The sequence below is a fragment of the Melospiza georgiana genome, chromosome 2 (assembly GCF_028018845.1).
Source record: "Melospiza georgiana isolate bMelGeo1 chromosome 2, bMelGeo1.pri, whole genome shotgun sequence".
Taxonomy (NCBI): domain Eukaryota; kingdom Metazoa; phylum Chordata; class Aves; order Passeriformes; family Passerellidae; genus Melospiza; species Melospiza georgiana.
This window is the reverse complement of record NC_080431.1, coordinates 31,379,031-31,402,370: the sequence shown is the minus strand read 5'-3', so window position 1 is coordinate 31,402,370 and position 23,340 is coordinate 31,379,031. Positions and strand designations below refer to the sequence as shown.

The window sequence follows — 23,340 nt, the reverse complement described above, 5'->3', positions numbered from 1 at the left end:
ATCTTAGATCCAGAACTGAATTTCTGAATAGACCAAGACTAGCAGACAAATGTAGGCAGATTAAGAATATTACTAAATCCCCAGAGTTTTTCTTGACCAATGTATTATGTTTTAAACCCCAAAAAAGGGGGGATAAGTAGGAAAGAGAAATTTAATGAAAAATGCGAAGTTCTTGGGCTGCAAATAGATGACAGGAAGAACAAATACTCCCTCTTGCAGTTTCACTCAACTTTGAATCTCACACCCTCAGCAAATACAGATAAAGCTGCAGCACTGCTAGCTCATACATGGTATATAGCAGAAATCCATCTAAGTCTGGGCTTGTCACACCAGAAGAAGTTAATGGAAGAACAAATAAATATGCTCTTAAAAGGTTTGTAGCAACCAATAATAAGGGCTGTATTTACCACAGTTAAGCTTCAAAAGAAAATCTAGGCTGTCTGGAGTGAAAGGCAAAAGGAGATGACTTGTGTGCAGATGCTACACATGCCAGAGGGTCCAGTTTGGTATGGACATGTTCCAGCCCTTCACATTTATTTGTGTGGGTGCAAACGTTTCTTTCTCTTTTACTTCTTAGCACAGCTTCAATAGGGTAGTGAAGGCACAGGAAGAAGCAGGTATTTGCCTCCGTGTCTTATGAGCAGTGGCAACATCCACAGCTGGAGTAAAAGAGATTGGATAGGACTAACAAATTAGAGAACAATAATTATTAAACAAATAATTATTACCCACTGCTTTCGTTATAACTTTGGGCCATTTATTCCATCATCTCACTGCCTGCCCTGGCAGCTCAACAAATTAGTCAGGTGTTTGTTGGGGTTTTTTCCTCCTCTCCATTAGCTGTTGTTCATTGTGACAGGAACTGCTGTCTAAATTTCAGTTAGAACCTGCAGGTCCATCTTAGCAATCAACACCTGGTGGTCTTTGGGAAGCAGCATGGAAGGTTGTGCTGGAGAATCACAGATTGCTATCAGCGAATCTGTAACATTACAAATTAAATACCTAAATTTGGCATTTCTGAGGGGCCAGGTTTATTCCTGGCCATGAACCCTGGCAAGATCTTTATACATGGAAAAGACTGAATTCATACTATGGTCACCAAGTGTAGCAATCTCATTTTCAACTATTCTGTTAAAAACTGAACAACTAAAGGCTACTTGTGAATATCCCAATGCCACAGTGGTTAATGAGGCCAGCCGTCGTTATCTGGGAGATGCACAGGCGGCTGTCAGAGTAGCTGTCACTCACAGCAGCATTAAGTACAAACCAAGGCATTAAAATAACAAACAGGAGAGGAAAGCTGGGCTGCAGAAGGATTATCCCGGGTCCTGTCCATGCTGAAAACACCACTGACCTTCTTCCCAAAGTGGTCGGCAATCACTTGGTTGCATGGCAGTGAGTGATCCCCTGGCAGAACTCTGGAAGGCAGCCTCTTCTCAAAATTACTCCTGCTAGAGATTCTTCTTGTCTGCTTAGAGCATGGATTTCTCTTGGAAGTTTATTTCACTATTTCTGAAGATGATGATCTTTTTTTGAAGACTCTTTGCTTCCACCATGCCTGACAACGACTTTCTGTTTTGTGTGGTCTACATCTAGCCAAAATTATTTGTCATTTTTACTTTCAGTTTAACTTAGGTTTAATTGTCTTGATTTAAGCCTCTTGCACTAACACTAAGCTGCTTTTGTTTTTACTTTGGATCCAATAATTATAATGTTTCCTCCATATGGCAGTGAGTTTTTGAAGGAAAAAACAAGGTCTGAGATGAAGTTATTTGAATGGGATTGAAATTTGGAAAGTGAAGCTAAAAATATAGATAGGGAATACCAAGTTAATGTGACTTAAATGTAAGGAATTCCTGTGTGATATAGACATATTTTTAAAAATGACAAAATTTTTCACTTCTTTTGTATCTTTGGTGGATGCGGTCCTTATGCCTTCAGCAGCTGGATAAGCAGCACAGCTACTCCTTTGGGGTGAATGCCAGAGAATAACAGTTATAAAATACATTTCAGTGATTCTAAACAATGAATTACACCTCCTTGTCAAAAGTATTTTTGTCAAACACACTGGCCTGTGGGCTTATCTGTGAGTGTGGTGTGTTTTGTTAGCCAAGTTCCTTTATAGTCACTTGGATCATTAGCACAGGGAGGAATATGGATGTGTCGACCCAGTTTTTAGTCCAATAGGTTTATTGGTAAATATTCCCCCTTTGAGAATATTTAGCCTTTGTTAAATTGGTAAAACCAATATTGTTTCACAGAATCTGAATTTGTGTCCTCATCCAGTTGTGGCTGTGCCCTGCGAGGCCAGGCTGGGGGGCTTTGCTCCCTAACATGGTAAGTGAGAGACTACATTCCAGTTAGATCTGCAGGCTGAAACATTTCTGTGACCATCCTGAGCTCACTTCATTTCAAATACCTTTGGTTAGCCAAGATCTCCTACTTAAACCAGCTGATTTCAACTAAACACCTTGGGTATAAATCATAAATCATCCCTTCTCTCAAGCCACCCACCAGGCAGCTCAGGAGGTCTGGCAGGTCACAGCAGGCCATTTATGACCACAACTGGAGCAAATCTACCTGAACCAGTCTCTATATTGCTTTGCTAAAAGCTCAACTCTCTTTTTCCCTGTAAAAAATGTGTGAGATATAGGAAGTGGCATGTTTCTAGATCTACTTGCCCTCCTTTACTTGCATTTAAGTCTCAGGTTGCTCTCCAAGTTTTAGGTCTGGGCTCTAAGGTGGGAATTTTTTCAGTCCTGACTGATCTAAAGGTAGCCCAAGTTATTAGAGGATGTATTTCGTGCCATGTGATAGCCATATGGCAATATCTCTTAATGATGGATTATTGTGCTCTACTTGATGGCAGAAAATATTTATGTGTCATTAAAATCGTTGTGACAATGACAACTACTTTTCACACCATGTCAGTCACAAAACTGGAATCAATTTAAATAGAGATTAAATGGAAAGTGTATTTCCAAAGTACTCCTGTAATGTCAGTCACTCTGAGGCTGCTGAGATGCAGGAGCTCTGTGTTCCTGATGGGCATGATAAACATGGATGACAAAGTCAGCAGATATTCAGTTCAGGATCTGGGACCAGCACTAAGTTTACATCTGCCTTATCCACATGGAGAGCTACAGAGAGCTCCCAGCTTGATCCTGCTGTGGCATGTGGCATGTGGCACTGGCACGAGTCAGTGGGGGAGCTACCTGGCAACTTTACCCAATGAAACAATCACAAAACCCTACAATTTGAACCCCTGCAAAGGGGAAAGGCAAATTTAGTCATTAAACTTCTAGCTGAGACAGCACATGGGCGGCAAGGTGCTTCTGTAAATTTGCAAGAAATTCCAGGTTTTTTGAGTGTCCTGAGCCCTCCTGAGCATCTGTAAGGATCCTGAAGGATTTCTGCTGCCAGCATTAATGGTCTGTGCTTGAGGACAGAGTATAACAAATCATCCCACTATTCATCTGATGAAGAGTCCCTGCTTTTTTCTGGGATGCTCTGGTACCTGGCTTATTTCATTTGATGTTTCACACATCAAAAACATTAACAAAATCTAATCACATTTGCCAAATCCTTTTTTTCTGTTTATAAAAATGAGAATATTACCTTATTGAAGTATTACCTTATTGAAGTGAAGCACCAGCCTTTGGAAAACAATTTTATTTTGAGATCCACGGCTTTCTGATATGACAGAAAGCAGCAGCATTGCAATGATGCTTCAGGCTCTATAAACAGAATAACATATTCCAAATATGCACTGTATTCAGAACATGTCTTCTTACCTTCTTGATCTCAGCAAATTTACTAGTTGAGAAAATCTTACTGGAAATCAGTGAAAGCTCTATTTCCTAGTTTTCTTTTTCCTGCTTTTTTACCTTTTGGCATTAAAGGATAATGTACTATGTATAAGCTTCTATGTAAGAACTTCAGAAATGTTTAAAAATTATGTAAAGTTAGTCCAAGTGGTAGGTAGAATGGCTACCACCAGTTTCAAGTTCTCTATGACTTCTTTAAATGTTTTTTTCATCTTCCTGCCTTTTTCTCTAGTGGAGCATAATCTCTGAAGCCAGTAGCAACCAAATCTAAATGGCTAGCACCACAGGGCCAAGTTATAACACTTTTTAACTAAGAAGAAGGAAAGGCTAAGTTGTACAAACCTTTAGTTTAGAATTAGATAGTAATTGAACATTCCTTAAATGTTGTCTCATGGACAGGTGTGCAGGTAAATGAAGTCAGCTTTTTTCTACCTATTTTCTCCTCCAATTTCCCAGAGCTGATTCCCCAGTTCTTTGGCCACAAGTGCTCCTTTGGAGATGCACTGAAAGGCTGCCATAAGTCCTTCTTTTCTTTTACTTTCATTCACGTGATGCTTTTTAGGATATGCAGCTTCCCAGTCCCTGTGATGCCTTGTGAAGGCTGACCTGGAACAGAGACCAGATGGAGTTAAAGAATAAAGTATTTATTAGGAAGCCTCAATGGATCCACCTTGGGCAGCACAAGAGCCAGCCAGGGCTACACCCAAGATGAGCCCAAAATGGTCACCAAATGGATGACCGGTCATGGGTCTCACACTTCTATAAGTTCTGGTCCATTAGCATAATGGAGTTACTGTCCAATTACAGCTCCAGCCCATGAAGCCCCATCCTTCTTGCTTTCTTCATTCTGCCATTGTTTATGCTCTCCGGCCTGAGACCTGGATTGGCTGCACTCGGGTCCCCAGCTAGAGAAGGAATTGTTTTGTCTGCCTACTCTGTGAAGAGAGCTTACTATCCCTTAATATGAAGCTCAGAAGTACACAATAAAGCAGCACAAATCTGAAAAATATAAAAGCTAAAACCTGAGGCATCGCCTGCTGCATGACCCTGGGCATGAGCATTCATGCCCTCAAGTGCCACAGCCACCCCTGCTCACAAGTCACTCCTGCTGCCAAAGCGACGCCTTGTGCTGCCTCCATTTGCTGTGCCCCTCTGCTTGGGGTTTCATAACCTCCTTACAACCACAGCTTCACATGCCCAGAGGCTGTGCAGATGTAGGAAGTGGACCTGAAAACTAACAGAGACAATCAGCTGGCAGATAGACTGTGGAACAGAAATCTCCAGCACAGGCACACTCACAGGAGTTTAATCTGCTTGATGTGGAAGTGTCTAAACCTCCATTCAGAAATATCAAGACTCTTCTGCAAAGTACAATAGGGACCTGGACTAGCAGCCACAGGACTAAAAAATAAAACCAAACAAAATCACAGCTAAAACTGTGATTAGAAAAAAAAATTAGTAAGACTTTCAGTATAACAGAAATGTAGTATAAACATGTTCCACCTTGTGCCAAAAAAATGGCTCTGTTCTACTTATCTGGTAAATATCATGATTTCTGCGCACAAATTTTTTCTTTACATGAAATTTTATCTTGCCTCCTAGTTTACTTGAAAGTGAGTGTCAAGCAACGTTCAGCTCTCCCTTTTACAGAGTGAGTTTTAAAGACACCACTCCACTTACACACACAAACAAACCCAAGGGTCTCTGCCTTTCAGACACACCCATTTCCCTCCCCCTTCAGCCAGTAAACAGCTTCTGGCTGCAGAATTGATCCTTTATGGAAGAGATTTTTCAGATTTTCAGGTCAGATGCTGGCTGACCTGTCCAGCACCCTGGTAATCCTCAAATCATCTGCTCGCCACGCTCACGAGGAGATGTCACCAAAAAGGCTTGTTGACAACCTTCTGCTGCACTAAGGACAAGTCTGTAAAACTGCCACTGTCTTACTCAGTTCAACTTCACCACATGGTTGCACAAAACTTAGTCTTCTGATAATTTCACCAAGACTGCTGACAGAAGGAGATTGTGTGGAAAAAATACTTTTGGTTTCCACTTCACTTTGGCTTAGATTAGATTGACACTGATCTGTATAACAGTTTGTGAACTCATTTGAATTTTTTTTCAATTTACAGGGGCTTTTTTTAAAGTGTGAACATCCTTTCTATGCACATTCTCATACAATGCATTTTAAATGTCCACATACCATATTTTATAATTGCATGAAACTAAAATATTTTAATTAGATTCATGTCAGTTATTCAGTTTTTATTGTTTCCATATATAGTGATTAATTCTCAGGTCTTAACAAGAGCTGTATGGAAAAAAGTCAGTAATTTAGTGATAAAATAAAAACTGTGATATTATAAGCACCTATGAATTCTTCAATCAAATTTTGCATTGAGTAATAAGTACTAATCTCAGCTAAACTGTTTTGTTACACATACAGCATGCTGTGATCCCAAACAACTCCTTAATCCACTATTTTAATAATAGCCTATGGATTAAGGGATCTATACTGTACACTGACACAATGTATTGAGTTCAGGTTCTATAGATGAACATTTCTGTGATCTATTTTAATGGCACACAAGCCATCATAGCATTATGGTGTCAACAAGGCTGCAGATTATCTCCTGGCTTTCAAAGCATCCTGCAGGAAAGCCGGTTTAATCAATCTCCAGAAAGGTGAAAACATTATCAAATCTATAGGGAGACAGGACTTTGAAATAAAAGTGATCATATAATAACCAACAAGCATTTTTATATAATCAACTCTAGATACACAGAATGTTCGGAGTTTCAAAATCTGTCAAAATAACAATATTAAGAAGGGCAGTCTGCTTTCTTGGCCACTCCTTCTCTACACATGCATCATCATTTTCTCCTGTATCCTTATTTCCTCTCACAATTTGCCAGTATTTCATGTAGGAAGCCCATCATGATGCACTTCACTCTTTTTTAAATTAACTTGCTCCAAATAGCGCCGTGGTCTGTTCTATTCCTGCCTCTGAACTACAGAGTCACTGCCTTGCTTTAAGTCAAACCACAGTGCCTGAGCAGAAGTTCAGTGCAAAGGAGAGGAGTGTCCCCACCACCCACTTCACCTGCAAACGTCACCATGTGTTTAAGGTCATTTTCCCCAAGCTCTGCCTGTAGGGAAAGGGACAGTCAGGGAAAGGACACACTCCTGCTGGAGTAGGAGTTGTTGCCAGCTCATATGAAACCCAGTGCAGAAACCACAACTTTTTGTAACAGATCACCTGCTCCTGCCTGGAGAACTGGCAAACACATCTCTCCAAAGCCTCTTACAAACTCTGGTTTTCCAGTTCTTTCCCCTGTTTCCCCCTCCTGCGCCACCTTTTAATCTTTCCCAGACAGTGTACAGAGCACACAGGGTGTGTTCTGCTTCCCAGCATGAAAATATTTTGACTTTTCTGAATTCTAGTGATTCCATGGAGCTACTTTTCAATAATCTCCTCCCAAAACTGCATAGTACATAACAGAATCTGAATTGTAGGGCAATGAATTCACTGTAATGTCTTCCTGATGCCTGGAAACAGGAATTCTTCATATCTCTTATCAAGCATTTTCTTCAATTTATGGCTGGACCTCTCTCCTAATTTATACTCCCTGCAGCTTCACCTCAGCTGCTGGCCCTTTGTTTTTTCCAGATGTTTCTGCCTTTTTGGACTTTTTCTATCTGTTGATAATGCTTACCAGTATCCCCAGCTTACTGCAGAAGGGAAGAGTTTGATTTCAAAGGTGGAGAACCAGACTTGGACAAGCAACCTCCAGAGAACACCCCAGGTAAGCAGGGGTATTTACCTTTCCTGAGATCTGGAGAGGATCTAAGAGCATAAAACTGTGGATTTGCCCTGGTTCAATAGGATGATGGTAGCAAGGGCTCTCTGCCCTTCCCAAGAAGAGGAAGCAACTGCCTGAGTGGTGCTTCTGAGGTAGTCGAGAAAGGGAAGCTTTGGGCCCTTCAAGAGCACAGAGAAAGCTTTTCCTGACAAAACAATCCTGTCTCAATATACCATCACTCTAAATGCCCCAGATGATGTACTCTACATGGATTTATGGTGGATTAAAACACTCTGCACTTCTAGGATATGACACACACTGCAATTCCATTGGACATAACAGTGCAATGAATAGACAGAGGACAAATAGTTTTTCATTGTGAAAATGCTGGCTTATTTCCACTTGTTTGATAACACAGTTTTGGGGGAGGTTCTCAAAACTTTTTGGTGCTGGAAAGCACATTCCTCCTTTGGCTCTCATCCCACAGGAGATGTGTGACATGAGGGAGTGCTGTGAGCTGTCTGGTCTCAGGTTTCTGTGGTTGAGATGACCCCTGAGGTGTTAGAAAGTCTCTTTTTTCCCAGCTCTGCAACTGAAGAAGAAGTGGAGATTCCTTGGTTCTGCTTTTCAAGGTTGTTTATTTTCTCTTATCTATTCCATTCTTTCTCTGACCTGCTGAGATCTGTCCAGCAGGTTGGGTTGTGGCACAGCCCCTGCCCTTGGGGTGGTGTTAGCTTTTTATACTATGAACTACATGTACTTTATTTACAATAATTTTCCAATACCTATTGCCTATGTTAGACAGTCTGTCTCTACCCTAAACCAATCCAGAAGTGTCACCATCACAGAAGATGAAGAACAAGAAGAAGGAGAAGGACAGGACACGCCCAGATTCCTCCATCTTGCCTCTTGAACCCCCATTCTATAAACCCCAAATTCTACTTTTTCACCCTGTGATAAATTCACTGATATTCTACTCAAACTCTTGTGGTTTGTAACTCTTCACACCAAGTTGGTAATTGTTTCCATGGACTAAAATCGAAGGCACAGGTGGTTTTGACTCTGTGCCAAGGTCTCTGAGCCCCCTTGCCAGGGTCTCTAGTCACCCAGGGCAGCCAGAGGAATGTCCTGGGTCCCCCCAGTCTGGTGGCACAGGAGGCACACCAGGACAAAGCTCCCTGGGTGATCTGTGCTCTCCAAGCAGCAAACACTTGGGCAGGAGGAGCTGAGGCCCAAAGCAGCAGGCTCACCACAGGAGCACTGTGACACTGCTGGCCAGCACAAACCAGTGCCTGTCACAGAGAGGCCCCGGAGCCTCAGCCAGACTGGTGCCAGCAGTTATTTGTTTCCCATTCTTGCACAGGAGCTGAGGAGGACATCCTTTTGTATTCACACAAACACAGAGAGGAAGGCACAACATGCCTTGGCTGTTATGATGCTCATTTCTCTCTTGAAAATCAAAGTAAATGAGTGTCAAGAGGACACTGACATGCAATAGCTTCAGGCAGCAGCATGGCTCTTTTTTTCCACTAAGATGCCAATAAAAAATTTCCTTTTATCGGCATGGTTTATTAATAGTTCTACGGTACTGCAGTAGCACACTGCTTCTTTTTCCTTTTCTCATTCAAAAATACTTGGGTTTGTCATTATCAACCATCAAGAGACCATCATAGAATTAGAAAATGCTTGTAGAACAAGGACCACCACATATCCTGCCAAAATATTTGGTTTGCTCTTTTGTAGCAACCTTATTTGTTCAACATCTCAAAAGATACTAGACCAAGATGACAATTAAGGTGTTTGAAATCCAGCAATTTAAAAAAATACTGGACATTAAATGTACACTGTACTTGGTGTGATGCTTTATTGAAGTATGAGAAGAAAAACTGGTAGGTAGTTATCCTTTTTTAGAATATTTTTCCTAATCCTTTATAGTTGCCAAATGATTTTCACCAGCACAGTCCATGAGTCATTTGACCTTCATAATTTATTGTTTATCTGAGAATTGCAGGATCCCTCTCTCTGATTAATTTGTGTGCAGTTATCTCACATTGAGCTGCAACATATGTGCACACGAGATTTTGCAAGGAGACACAAAACCCAAAAGCACCCACAGAAGTATCCTAATTCTGATGAGCAGTCCCAAATTAGCTCAGCAACACTTTTCTGCAAGTATTCTTCATGCACACATGGCTCCAGGGGTCTTAACCCCAACCATACTGCTGCTATAAGATTCACATCCTCAAAAGTACCTCATACCTAACTCTTGAGGATGGCAGTGAGAGTTAGGCTCATAAATACCTTCTGAGCATCCTGGAAAATGTTACACTGCCTTAATCCAATTAAGTGAAAACTTAGCATCTTTAAAAGGCTTCCCATTTTAAAAGGACGAGACAGACGCAGTATTTTCCCAGAATACAGAAGGGAAAAGATGGTAATGAGATTTAATTAATGTCCCTGTGCTCCCATGATCATTTACAAGTCAAAGGGACGCAACAGGCCAGGACAGTCCAGGTTTGCCAGCACTGGTTGATGCAAAACCCACGCTCAGCTGCTAATGCTGAGGAAAGGTTGTTTGGACTTCTGACAAAACCTGAGAGCTGCTCCTGTCAGCACAGCATCCTGCCTCCCCCTGATGTCACACTAAATGCTGCTCCTGCAAGGAAGATTCTTCTCTTGTCTCTGGTGACCAGTGATAGGACTCGATGGAAAGGCAGGAGGATGTGTCAGGGGAGGTTTGGGTTGGGTATTAGAAAAAGGTTCTGCCCCCAGAGGGTGTTTGGGCTCTGGAACAGCTCCCCAGGGCAGTGCTCACAGCACCAGCCTGACAGAGCTCAAGAAGCTTTTGGACAATGCTCTCAGGCACATGGTGTGATCCTTGGGATGCCCTGTGCAGGGCCAGGAGCTGGACTTTGATGATCCCTGTGGGTCCCTTCCAGCTCAGGATATTCTATGGCTCCATGATGCACATTTCAGGGGTTCTGCCTGGTCTGGCTGTACCCCTCTCCAGGTCACATCCTCTCCAGCTCACATCCTCTCCAGGCTGCTGCTCTGCTCTGCTCTGCTCTGCTCTGCTCTGCTCTGCTCTGCTCTGCTCTCCTCTCCTCTCTCTGTGGGGAGCCATGGAGAAACAAGAGCCAAGAGGATCTATCAGGTGTCACATATCTCTTTTTGTTTTCCCCACTGCAGGCCATCCTCACCATCAGTGAAGTGGGGAAGGAGAGCATTTTGTACACCTGGGAGTCTTGGAGCTGGAAGGGGAAAAGACAAGAGAGGTGCCAGGAAGAAAATCTGTCCCTACAGAAATAAGAGAGGGGCAAGGAGACAAGTCCAAGGTTCTCCTCCAGCATATCATTGTGCAATATCATCCTTCACGAGGAAGTTCCCCAAGGAGGTGAGGCTGGAAGGAGGAGAGAGCAAAGGAGGAAACAGTGACAGGAGGGAGAAGGAGCAGCCTCTGCCACACACAGTTCACTGGACCTGTGCTGAGAAGGGTTAACTCTGTCATGCTGCTGGTGATAAGGAAATGTTTGCTATCTCAGTGTGTCAGATTCAAGGGGTATCACCCATGACTTGCACGCAAGATTACGCGGGGCAGGGAAGCTGAGCACAGGTCACGTTCACGCTTCAGCACAGCTCTGCAAAACAGCAGATTTTATTTCTGCTAGGAGGGGAAGCTCATGCTTTGCTGACACCACTTCCCCAGTGAAGTGATGCTAAGCCACACTGGAAAATTTCCACACAGCTCGCTGACAAAGGAAAGCCAATTGTGTGTTGGGAAAACAACAAAGTTATACAGCAAAACTCAGCGACCCTAGGAAAGAAAAAGCCCTTCCATGAAGACTTGGGATGAACCTACGTGGATGTGAACCTGGATTTTCCAAGGAATGGGGGCACTGGTTTGGGGCGTTCCGTTATCCACCTCCTGTTTTTAGGAAAGCTGCTGCAATTGAGTGTCTTGGGGATCTCTCTCCCATGGCCAGGGCAACATGTTCAGCAGTTGTGGAAGGGCAGGAATGAGAGATGACAGGACAGAGAGGTTGCATGATCCAAGTTTGTGTCCTTTGGAAACAAACTGAAGTATCTACAATATTGGATACCTTGCTGTGATTATACTTTGTGGATCTGGCACATTCCAGCATCATGGCAAAGAAAATTATGTTATATGCTCAGTCTAAGTTTGGACTGTTGGAAAACAGATTCAGAATCCCTATTTCCTTTTCCGGACCCTTTTCTTCCCAAGTTTGTTTCTTTCCTACCCCGCCCACTGCTACATCCTGTGTTATCCTCGGCCTTGTCTCTTCCTGCTCTGCACGAACGGGCCGTTCCCGCTCGCGGCAGTCACAGGCGCACCGGGGGGAGCGGAGCCGGAGCATTCCGCTCCCCGCGGGCTGCGGAGCCGGGACGCGCTGGAGCAGCGGGAGCGCGGCCGCGGCCGGGAGCGCGCCTCCGCCTGACGTCACAGCCGAGCGCGCGGGGGGGCGTGCCGCGGGCGCCGCCGGCGCAGCCAATGGAAGCGCGAGGCGTGTCCCGGCGCAGCCAATGGGAGCGCGGGGCGTGTGGCGGCGGCGCGATGGCGGCGGGGCTGTGCTGGCGGGCCGGGCTGCGCGCGGGGAGGCGGAGACTGTGAGTGACGGGCCGCGCGGGCGGGGCGGGGCGCGGGACCCCCGGCACCGCCTCCCCTCCCCCTCCCTTCCCCTCACGGCCGGAGCCGCGCCCGAGCGAGGCTCCCCGGTCCCCCCGGGTGTGCGGGGCTGCCCTCGGGCACGGGCAACGTGGGAATGGCAGTCGGCTTCCTGCTCTAGGGGACGGTGTCCCTGCCCGCCGCAGGGGAGTCGGAATGAAGTGGTCCTTTAGGTCCCTTCCGACCCGAGCTATTCTGTGCTTGCTCCCGTTACCGGCACGTTGCCCTTGCCCGGCTGTCCGCTTTGGTGCAGCTCCTGCCCGGAGGGTGACCTTGGGTCTTTCCCATTCGTGCTCCCGGCCTTGGAGGAGCGGGCTCCTCAGGGCCCCGGGCCCCATTTCCCGCAGGGGGAGCGGGGCCAGGCGAGCCGGGTCCGCACCGGGGCTTTCCCGTTGTTCAAACAGCATCCTGTGCCGCCTACTCCACCGATGGATGGCCCGGCATAGGTGGTGATGCGGGCAGGAGCAGGGGTGCCAGGGCCCCCCCCAGCATCCCTTATCCTTGGGATATCCCCGTGAGCCCGGGGGTGCGGAGTCCCCGCGCTCCTGTGGGACAGCAGTGCTCTAGGGGGACGCGGCTCCTGCAGTGCCTGGATGAGGGAAGGCCGTGTAGGCAACGCATGTCCACTTGTCAAGGGCCCGAAATCAGCCGGTGCTTTCCCACAGGTGGGTGAATAGCTGTCGGGAATAGCACGGATTTCGGCAGGATGCTAGGAAAAGCTCTGCTTTAAACAGAGGATCGCCGTACAGGTCAGTGTTGGACGATCAGGCTCCAAGTGACAAGTGGCACGGAGGACAAAGGTTCCGCTGCACTTTCCTGTTGGAGAAGTGTGCGGGTTTCATGTCCAGCTTTCTGCCTGCAGGTGTGTGCCTGCCTGTTCCCGGGGGCAGAGAGTGACTTCTGCCAGAGGGAGGGATTGATGGGTCTGTGCTCCTTTAAGGCAGGTTTTCAACAGCACTGCTAGAAGGAGAACGCTTTATTCTTTAGTATTGATATTAGGAAGGCAATCAAGTGTTAATTCATTTTAGTATCAATATTTAAAGCTTTAAATTCTCGCATTCTCTGCTGAGACCGTGGTTCTGTAAATATTTTATAGCTGAGTGACAAAAGCCTATGCGGTCTGTAAAACTGTAACGTAGATGTTACTGTGAGCATGCAATATTGATGCTGGTGTTCTTGGGGAGCCTCAGGGACAGCTGGAGTGCTTTGTGCTGTGCTGGAGGCACTCTGAAGAGCCCAGTAAGTCCATGTCAGTCATTCCTGCCCACAGGAGCATCCTGCCTAGCACCCAGAGTCATTTTTCCAGTCTACCCCCTTCAGTGCACCTTTACAGCCAGTTTCTGGGGAGGATGCATCCACATACATGCTTTTTCCCTCCCTTGTTTTCACCCCCTTTTCCCCATATTGGTGCAGAATCATAAGTGCTATGCCTTGCTATTTCTCATCATGAAGAATTTTGAATATTCATACTGTGGGTGGAAGAGGAATCTACACAGTGTGAGGGCAGGGGTGATGACCTTTATGTGTGTGCAGCACCTGTTCAGGGCTGGGAGAAGAGGCTGCCTGCATGCCATGGTGAGGCTGCTCCCTTCCAGCTGTGGCTTCCTTGGCTGGTGCTGCCCTGGGTTGGGACATGGCTGCCAGGCATCACAACACCCTTGCATGACTCCCAGAAGATGTGATGGTGTCCCCATGGTGGGATTTGGCTGCTCCTTGTCATCAGTGCTGCTGTGGAGCCCGAGAGGCCACTGGGCAGGTAGAGACCACAGAATTTTGGGCATCCAAGCAGTCAGAGACCACAGCAGGATGAGGCATGAGGAGTCCTTGCTCACTGTGTGCACTTGGGAGAGAAAATACAGGGATGACTTCAAATGTCAGCAATCAATGAACACGTTGATTGGATTTAATTGGCTCTTGTGTCCCACAGAGCTCTCTGCCATGCTGTTGGACCGGGACCCTAATTACAGCAGGTACCTCCGATGTGGTGTGGCTGCCTTTCCAGCTGCTGCCCTCCTCCTCCATGTGCGTGCTGCTGCCCCTGTGAGGCTGGGGGGAAGCAGCGCTGCCCAGAAAAGGAGGACCGAGTGCTTGTGTCATTATCAGGCAGGTACCCAGAGCTGGTTTTTCTTATTTGCCATGTTCCAGAGCCTACTGGCTCTCTCTGCCTGTGAAAGATTTTTGTGTTGGAAAAGGTTAAAAAACCCTTCATCCAGCTGTTTTTAGTAGCAAGTGCAGCTGTTTTTGCTGTTGTTCTCGCTGTGCTTGGTGACGATGCTGTAAGAGAGGAGCATTGCACATTGAAGCACAGTCACCTGTTTGCCCTCAGTGAGCCAAGCACGTCACCCATGTGCAAGAGGGTTTTATTACATGTATTCATTTGCATGGCATACCCCAGGCAGATCCATACCCACGTGCCTGTGCTAAATCAGTCAAAGGCAGCATCCACATCTCAGTGGAACGCTGCAGAGCATGGAATGTACAGCGTGGGCACGTAGAGCCTGTTGTGCCAAAGGGGCAGACACTGGCATGCCTGCTAGGAACAAAGGAGCCTGACGAGTACTAACCCCGTGTCAGATCTTCTTCAGAGACTGTGCCTATGTCATTGAAAATTTCTAGCATTGGAAGTTTCTTTTCTCATCATCAATTCTCATCAATTTCCCTCCCAGGAGTCCACCACTCCTGTGTCTTGTGTTTCAGGCTCCAAGTCTGTATCTGCTTGGTAAATTAGTGAAGATGTTTTTCATGTATTGGACACTGGAGGGTGCTAATGCAATGGGAGCCGAAATTGTTGTAGCAAATTAAAGGGTTCCCTTTTGTTAGTTGTGAAATAGTTTTATTCTTTGATGCAGGTTTTAAATGGAAAGACATGAATTGTGGTCCTTAGCTGATCCTGTTCAGCGTGTGCAGAGCTGTGACCAAGAATATCAATAAAGTGTTATGACTGTGAGGGATTTCTTTCCTTAACCTCAATCAAAAAAAAATCACTCATTTTATGTTCTACACATTTTTAAGTGTGTCTTTTGAGATTATGGCCTCGGGGTGAAAATTATTTGAAAGTGTGACTTTCTAGTGATAAAAACACTTTATCTGGCAGAATTGCTGAGCCGCATGTGCAGAGTCTGCTTTTCTACAAGGTCACTTTGGTTCACTGAAATGAATATTGTTGTGTTGCTAGTGGGGTGAGAACCTGATAGCAGCTCACACTGGGGAGGGCACCCATTGGGGACACCCTGAGCACCCCTAATCAAGTCCCTGGCACTGTGATCCTGTCTCTGGGGTGGACCTGATGGAGCCTCAGTCTACCTTGCATTCTGGGCTGTGTGTGAGGGCATTCCATCACAGGGAATGTGTGTAGGATGGGGCATTCCATCAGCCATCAGGTGAAGCACATCACAAAACTGAGCCTTAGCTCTGGTGTTTCGAATTCACTCAAACATTTTTGTCAGGATAAAGTTCCATTGAGAGGTCTTAGAGCAAAGGAGGTATTACCTGTTCTCTCCAGCTTTCTGCTCAACCAGGTCTCTGCTCTCCTTTGCCCTTGGCAGGAAGACATGGGGCCAATGTAAGGTCCCTGTTGTGCACTCTGGCAACTTCACAGTTGGCATGAAGGACTGAAACTACTGCCCAAGCCACTTTTCATCCTGGCAGCAGCAGAGGTATGATGGTGGATAATTAATGCTAATGAGAAGCAGGGTGCAAAGCTGGGTGTGTCCAGCTAATCACCACTGGCACCTCAACTGGTCTGCTAAAGGCTGTGCTGTTCTGGACAGTCCTGTGTGCTCCTGTACCTGCCCTTGCAAACTCAGCACCCAAATGAAAGCCAGTATTTGTAATGTGTGAGCAAAAAGAACTGGCTACAAATACATCTTCCTTAGCAGCCTTTCTTGTTTGATATGCATGGAAAATGAGTTACTCCTCTGTCTCATTCCTTTTGCAAATGAATTGGGCTGGCCTGTACTGGAAAAATATTGTTATCTTGCTGTATTATATCAGTCAGGTTTTATTCTCTCCCAGGTGATGAAGTTTGCTTACATATGGTTCAATTTTTATTTCTTTTAAAAATACGCAGTTTTTTTCTGAATTCCTCCTTGAACTGAAGATGTGTATGAACACTGGAGAAAGAGCCTGTGGATGAGGAAACCAGAATCTCCTGTTCTGATACCAGCAGGGACCTGCTGTTCATCTTGCAACCAGAAGCATGGACAATTTCACAGCAGAGTCGCTTGGGTGTTTATCAGAAGCAGCAGAAATGTACCCAGTTAAAAGTTTGTACTTTTTTTGCAAAGAGTTTTAGTAGCTTACCAGAATAGGGTTATAAGGGGATGTGAGCAGAAAAGCTTTTTAAAATCACTGTAATAAGTAGTGGTACTGAAGACACTCTGTTTAAGAGTAGCCTAAGCACACAGATGAAGTCTAAGCAGACAGAAAGAGATCTGGTTGACAGTATTGGTCTGGTTTAGCAGCTTTCAGAGAAGATTGCTTCTCGTGCTAGCTGTGGTGCCAAAAGGATTTGAATTTGTGCATTTTATGTAGATGGTGTCCTAACTTGGAGTGAGAGACCTTTCTCCAGAAGAGAAGGTTAATGGACCTTCCACGAAACCTGTGTGTGTGACTGCATTGAGTTTAAACACTGCCAGCTGTGGGATGGCATCTTGACGTCCAGTGCCAGCCCTGCACGGGAAAGGAGGGCGTGTGTTCCCTTGGTGGGTGCTCAGTGCCTTCCATCATTGAGCTTTCACACACTGGGGCAGTATTTCTTGGCTACTCATGAAGGCTGGGTGAGTGGGATCCCTGGAGTTTTCATACCTGTTGGGGAGATTGGGCTGCTGTACTTGAGGTCTCTTTTCTTAAGAACCATTCTGGCAGGTATAAGCCCCTTGATGCTAAGAGCTTTGTAGAATTTCTGCTGATGAACCCCTGTGTATCTCCTCCTGTCCTCTGCACATCATGTGAGTTTCTGGTAGTGCTTTTTCCTGGACCCCTTTCTCACACCTCCCTGAGTTCTGAACCTCCTTGTTTGGAAAGGGGAAACACTCAATTTGCCCTTATTTTGTCAGCTGGGCTGTGCATGGAGGTGTTTCTCCAGCCACTGCCCTTTTATGCACTTCCCTCTTTCATTCCACAAGGATGAGGAGCACAGCAGGTCTGCAGAACTTCGATTGCAAGTGGGTCTGGAGGTCAGTTTGTGGTTTCTTAGCCCTAGGATGTTGAACAAGTCTCCTTCCTATATTTTACCTTATTTTCTGGTCAGACCTATATTTACTTCCCAGGTCTCCCTGTGCCCTTTAAATCTCCCGGCATCACTGGTGTAAATAGGATTTGCCTGTCCCTGTGAAATGGGCATCTCTGTGGCTGCTTGCCCTGCCTTCTCTGGCTCTTTGTGGGACAGGGCTGTCCAGGTGTCATTGTCTGCATGGCCAAACCTGCCTCCTTCTCTGCCTTTTTAATTAAAAAATGGTTGGCATCAGGGGCTCCTGCAGCAATGAAAGGGGAACGATGAAACTTTGAAGAATTTGGGGCATAAAGCTGATCTCTAAATTTCAATGTACTCGTTGCACTTAAGCAGTTGATACATTTTATTATTGAGCATTCATGTGACCTAATTTCCCTTAGTACTGTACATTTAGCTTTATACATCTGCACCTAATTTGTAAAAAAGGACTTAATGAGAAACTTCAAACAGTTTAAATGTCAATTACAAAGAAAGCGAGGTTTTAAAGTTCCAGTAATCTGTCCATATTGGTCACCGAAACATGATCCCAGGTGGACGTTAATTCGAGACAGATGGCATTCCAAAGGCACAATTACAAAGAGCTTATATATTTTCAACACTAACAAGCTGTCACGCTATGTTGTAGCTACACTTCCACTACTGTATAAGCACAATTGCTGCTTTATCTGCTGTGGACTTGGTAATAAAGGGGTTTGATTCCCCACTCTTGATATTGTCAGTGGGATTTTTTTGAACCGGAGAGCAGGGTTAGTTAGTGTGAATATCTTTCATCTGCCCAGCCTGTTGGGTCGGGGGGTTGTGTTTGTTTCTGTGGTTTTTGTTAAGTTGGTGAAATGCTCTTCAAGGAAAGGAGAGGAAATGTTGAATATGGGCATAACAAGACTAGTTCATCACAGCTATATTTCTATTTCCTGGCAACATTAATTAACTTCAGCCTTATCAGCTGCTGGGCAATAGCTATGATGATTTGTTAAAACCCCCAACATCCTGGATGTTTTCAGTTAAAAAGTCATCTGAAAGCCTTTGGAGTAATGCACATGTTACTTGGAAGACTGAAGTCCAAGGGATTAATAGTGGCTTGACTTGCAGTGGTGTAAATGGGCAGCAGCTTGGCTGCAGCCAGGCAGGAGTGCTACCCTGGGAAGAAGGCAGTTGGAATTATTTTCAGATTTCTGAAAATATTCCTAGGCCCAAAGGCAGAGGTGGAAGAGCAAGGTCAAGGACGAAGCAAGGTCAAAGCAGGGTTTCCATTAGACTGAAGCATCAACATGTGGAGTAGTTGATCGAGTAGTAGATGGCCCTAGCCTTGGCAGGGGGTTGGACTAACTGACTGTTAAAGGTCCTTTCCAGCTCAAACTATTCTGTGTGGTAGATGGCAAGGTTTGTTGTTGAAGGACAATGTTTGGTATCTAGTTAGTAGTTGAGGTGGGCAGTGATCCGTGTGACTGAATGATGAAAGTTGATTTGGCATAATTTCCAGACTTTTTGTTTGTTTCTTAAAACCAGGTCACTAAAAAGCAAGACTTGCATGTCTATGACTAGACGGTGTTTTAATAGGCTTTAAAAATTCTATGCTGCTAGCAGCAAGATTAATAACGCTCCCCAGGAAGGTTTTTAAGCTCCTATGGGCATGAGTGTCCTCTAAGAGGTGCTGAGAATTAAGAGCTTATATTTCTGCTCCTTTATCTACCTTTCATTGCTAAGTGGAGAAGAAAGCAGGTAGGCTAAGATGTTCATCCTCGCAAGGCAGGAATTAAATGGTAAGCTTACACTCTTTAATTTTTGTTTTTCATTAATGAATGTTATAAATAGGTTTTTTTAAAAGCATCATACCTGGCTTCCATTTTTGAAGGAGTTGTAGGTGCTATTTGAAATATGCAGCTCACCAACAAGTGAATTGGACTCTTGAGCCACACTTGAAACAAAATACCAATTTTGCCTGCAGTTTTACTAGGTTTCCTGGTTTATGCAGTGGCATTTGAATGGCCTCTAATAATTGTTTTTAGCAGGAAAAAATTCTAACAAAAATGAAAAACACAACTCAAACCTCATTAGCACTGTATTTGGCATGCCATGAATCGTTAAATCTTTATATAAATGCAGAAGTAATTTGTAACAAACAAAATCCTTTCTTTTTTTGGAAAGACTTTCTTTTGACTTTTTGCTCATACTGCTAAGGTGCAGTATGTTTTCCAAACACTGGATATTATTACCAGAATAAGAGCAGAACCAATCAGTGTTTAATTAAATATTATCTATAATCCTTGAGTGTCAGATATACTTAGTTGTGATAAGTGAAAAATATTAGGTGCAAAAAAAAAGACTAATAAATACTTAGATAGGGTCTTTTTAACCTAATTTTTTTTTACCTAAATGTGGTGCTATTGTGTGTTGTTTTCAAGTGGTTTCCCCTTGGATTTTCTCAGTGCTTATCAGGGGAACATACTGAAGTCTTTTTATTTAGATCAGACTTGCTTTGAGAGTAACTAATTGTTCAAGTCCAAGTGGGAAACTTTCTTGCACCTGGAAAATTAGGAAAGCAAAAGATGTCCACATCCTTTCCCCGGTGGTTCTTCACCTGTGAATTTGAACTGCAGCGGTAGTAAAAGTTTTGTGGACCTCATTTTATGTGAGATCATTAAGCGACAGGAGAATTCAGGACTAGCTGCCCTTCGTAATTCAGGACACTGAAAGGTGCCATTTATAAGCTCAAAGTGCCTGCAGGAAGGCAAAACAGGCTTGTAAAACCCATGCTCCAAACCCTGCAAGGGAACCAGTTTGTACTGCTGCTTGCAGCCTTGGAGTGGCAAAATTGCAAAGGTGGTGGGGTTTGGTTTAAAAAAATGGAAAAACACCTGCCTTTAATATTTCATGTAATAACTTGAGTTTTCACACTTCTTGTGTTGATAACTCTCTTTTCCCATAACAACCCCAAAACATCCCAGGCAGTGATCCCAGTAAAACCTTAGCAGTTGAACTGCCCAGCTGTTGGACTTACTGTCTTCCCTGTTACAGCCCACTGTTTTGCTGAGCTGTTAATTTGGCTATAAAATAAGTCTGTCCTGGCTTTTTAATAATATTTTGTAACTGGTGACCTTGGCCCATGACATGGGCCAGGCATTTTGTAGGGAGAGCTCCTGCCTCCTTATTGCTTGAGAAGGAGTAGCAGCATGTACAACACTTGAAAGGGGGTGATATGGTGATATGCTGTTGTTACAACTCTGAACAGGCAATGTAATCTGCAAAATTCACAATATGCTTTATGGATTTAGAAAGCCTGAAAGGCAGCCCAAGGAAACAGCGAGCCCAGTGTTTTTTCCCAGAGCAGGTACTGCTTTCCTTACCTGCTCCCCTGTTAATCCTCAAATAAGAGCTGGAGCTGTTGTTTTAAAGTTCATGACCAAAATGTAGCAATTGCTTGGAATGAGCAATTGGAATGTAGCGTGGCCTGGAATGAGCCATCCACATCTGTAATCTGAAATGGCTGGGGCTGAACTCTTCCAGTCAGGCCAGAATAAGCCAACTGTTCATGGCCACATTAATGTCCTGTGGCTGAAGTTACCTGGGTGCCCATTTGCACCGTCAGAGCCCAAATGCCAGCGGAGACGAGAGCTGACTGCACATCAAGTCTGCCTGCAGTGTCTTTGCTTTGTTAATCTGGATTAGTTCCACACCTGCCTGCTTGTGCACACCTATTCCAGCAGCACCTGGCTGTGCAGTGTGGTATCCAGCCTGTGCTCCCTCCTCCTGTGGATCACGTAGGAGCCAGTGGAATGGCTGCACTTTGGAAGCACATCAGTATTATTCCATTCTCTGTCACTGCTTTTGTTGGATTGCCGTGCTCAGGGCCCCAGACACTGCACTGAGCTCACTGTGACCCCAGGCCTTTGCAGAGCCGACTGCAGGACTCAGACCTTTGTAACCACTATTAAAAGGCAGTTATGTGACTGTTTATGTTACAGCCAGGTGCTTTGCTGCTTGTGGACATGCTGTTACTTGACAAAATTTAGTATTTTTCAAATTTGTGATCCAAATGTGATGAATATACTTTCCTGAGGACCTTACTCTGTGTAAATGGCTCAGCAGCCTTCAGCCACTGCTCAGATTTCTGTGGGGGATGTGAGTCACGTTTTTCTGGCTCTCTGAAGGGACGTGTCCACTACAGCATTCCTGTTATTTCTCTATTTCCTTTGTGAAGGACATAAGGTTTCTAGATATCATATCATTAATATATTTCTAATGACATTTTTGGGGAATTTATTGTTCAAGTTCTCTGACTTGTAGTACATTTCTGAGTTCTGTGGGTTCCTTTATTGAGGCTTTATATATGAATGCATGTTTTATGGGCTTATTGCCTTAACCATTCACTTGTTTTGTTAAATCTCTAGTGATACTAAAGCACTGAAGGTGCTTTGGGTTGGATCAGCACCAAACAGTGACTTCAATATACTAGAAGCACAAAATCTGTTTTCTTACTGACTGGTTTTTTTTAGAACTTGATAGATGTGAAAACCATTTAACAGTTGGATTTTTTTTACTTTTCTGTTAAACTAAGCTACTGAGGAAATCATCCTACTGCTACATGCTGCAATATGTCAGAAACACCGTTATGTTATAGTTGCATCATTATCTAAAGGAAAAATTGAGTGTGGGTTTGAAGTCGACAAGTGATGAAAGTAGCCCTGAGGTTGTCAATTAGAAAGCTAAGGCCTGGAACTGATAAGTTAATGACCAGTCCCCTTCACACCCCCTGGCTTTGCTGCCTGCTCCCGCCTCACCCTGCAGCAGCTTTACTGCTTGGAACAGAAATAAAAGGCTCCCATTACTTTGTGTCCCAAAATGTATCTCACTGATCCTGTTCGCTCAAAGGCTTGGCTGATTGTGTTCTTAGTTTGGACAGATAGTTAAATGAGGAGAAAAGAAATGTAGCAGATTGAAAATACAAACTCAAAATCATCCCTTTTTATTTTTTAATTAGTTTGTTCATTTTTGTTAAAATGTTGAACTGTTAACATGGTTTTTTTCAGACTATCCTCCTGCAGTACACACAGCAAATTTAGCAGCAGTGCATAATTTTAACTTCTACCGTAGGTTTGTTTGCAGGTTTTAAAAGCTGAAACTTAATGGCAGGCAGTTGGAACCCATGTGTGCCTGCTAAAGGCAGAGGACAACATGTGTGGTTTTTGTGAAGGGAAATACTGGTTACCAAAGTTTATGACATAATGTAATGTAATACAAAGTGTTTGTATTTTGCTTGGGCAGGAGGGAACTAATGTGTTGCCATTTCTCCTCGAGAACATGTGGGCTTAGATAAATAGATATTATTTATCTTAGATAAACCATGTCAAACAACAAACAGGACTTGCTCAGATTTTAATGATTCTTGGTGTGCTGTGTGGTGAGAACAACAGTAACTTTATGAAAAGAGTGGTATTAGAAGTAGATACAGGCATTGTGCAAAACAAAACATGTAATTCATCTTCAGTTTTTGAAATTTCATTTATAAGTTTTTAGGGCTTGTAAAAGTTTGCAGTTGGGCACCCCCTTTGCAGTTTGTTATTGGCACTGCTTCAGTGGCAATGGAGAGCCAAGATTTTTTTCCACATAGCCCTCTCTCAACCTAGAAGAGATAAGTAATAATGATGAGTTTGAGAAGGCAGTTTAATTTGTAAGAACATGCAAGTTTTTGACCTTTCTGGTAGTTTCACTGTAACCAGCAAACATCTGTTGAAAAATACAAAAAATTGTAGTTGCTACTTACCTGATGCAATCCAATGAAATGGTGCTCTGAG

At 44.3% G+C, this 23,340-nt stretch overlaps 1 protein-coding gene across 4 annotated transcripts in view; it reads left to right on the top strand.

Annotated features, from left to right (window-relative positions):
* The first annotated feature begins 12,198 nt into the window (after nucleotides 1–12,198).
* Nucleotides 12,199–23,340, top strand: part of CLYBL (citramalyl-CoA lyase) — a 165,259-nt gene continuing 154,117 nt past the window's right edge. For all 4 annotated transcript variants that reach the window (XM_058045307.1, XM_058045306.1, XM_058045308.1 and 1 more), the window contains exon 1: nucleotides 12,199–12,257. In XM_058045307.1, coding sequence (XP_057901290.1) covers nucleotides 12,205–12,257 — 53 coding nt within the window. In that variant the 5' untranslated portion in view covers nucleotides 12,199–12,204. The remainder of the gene's footprint in view (nucleotides 12,258–23,340) is intronic.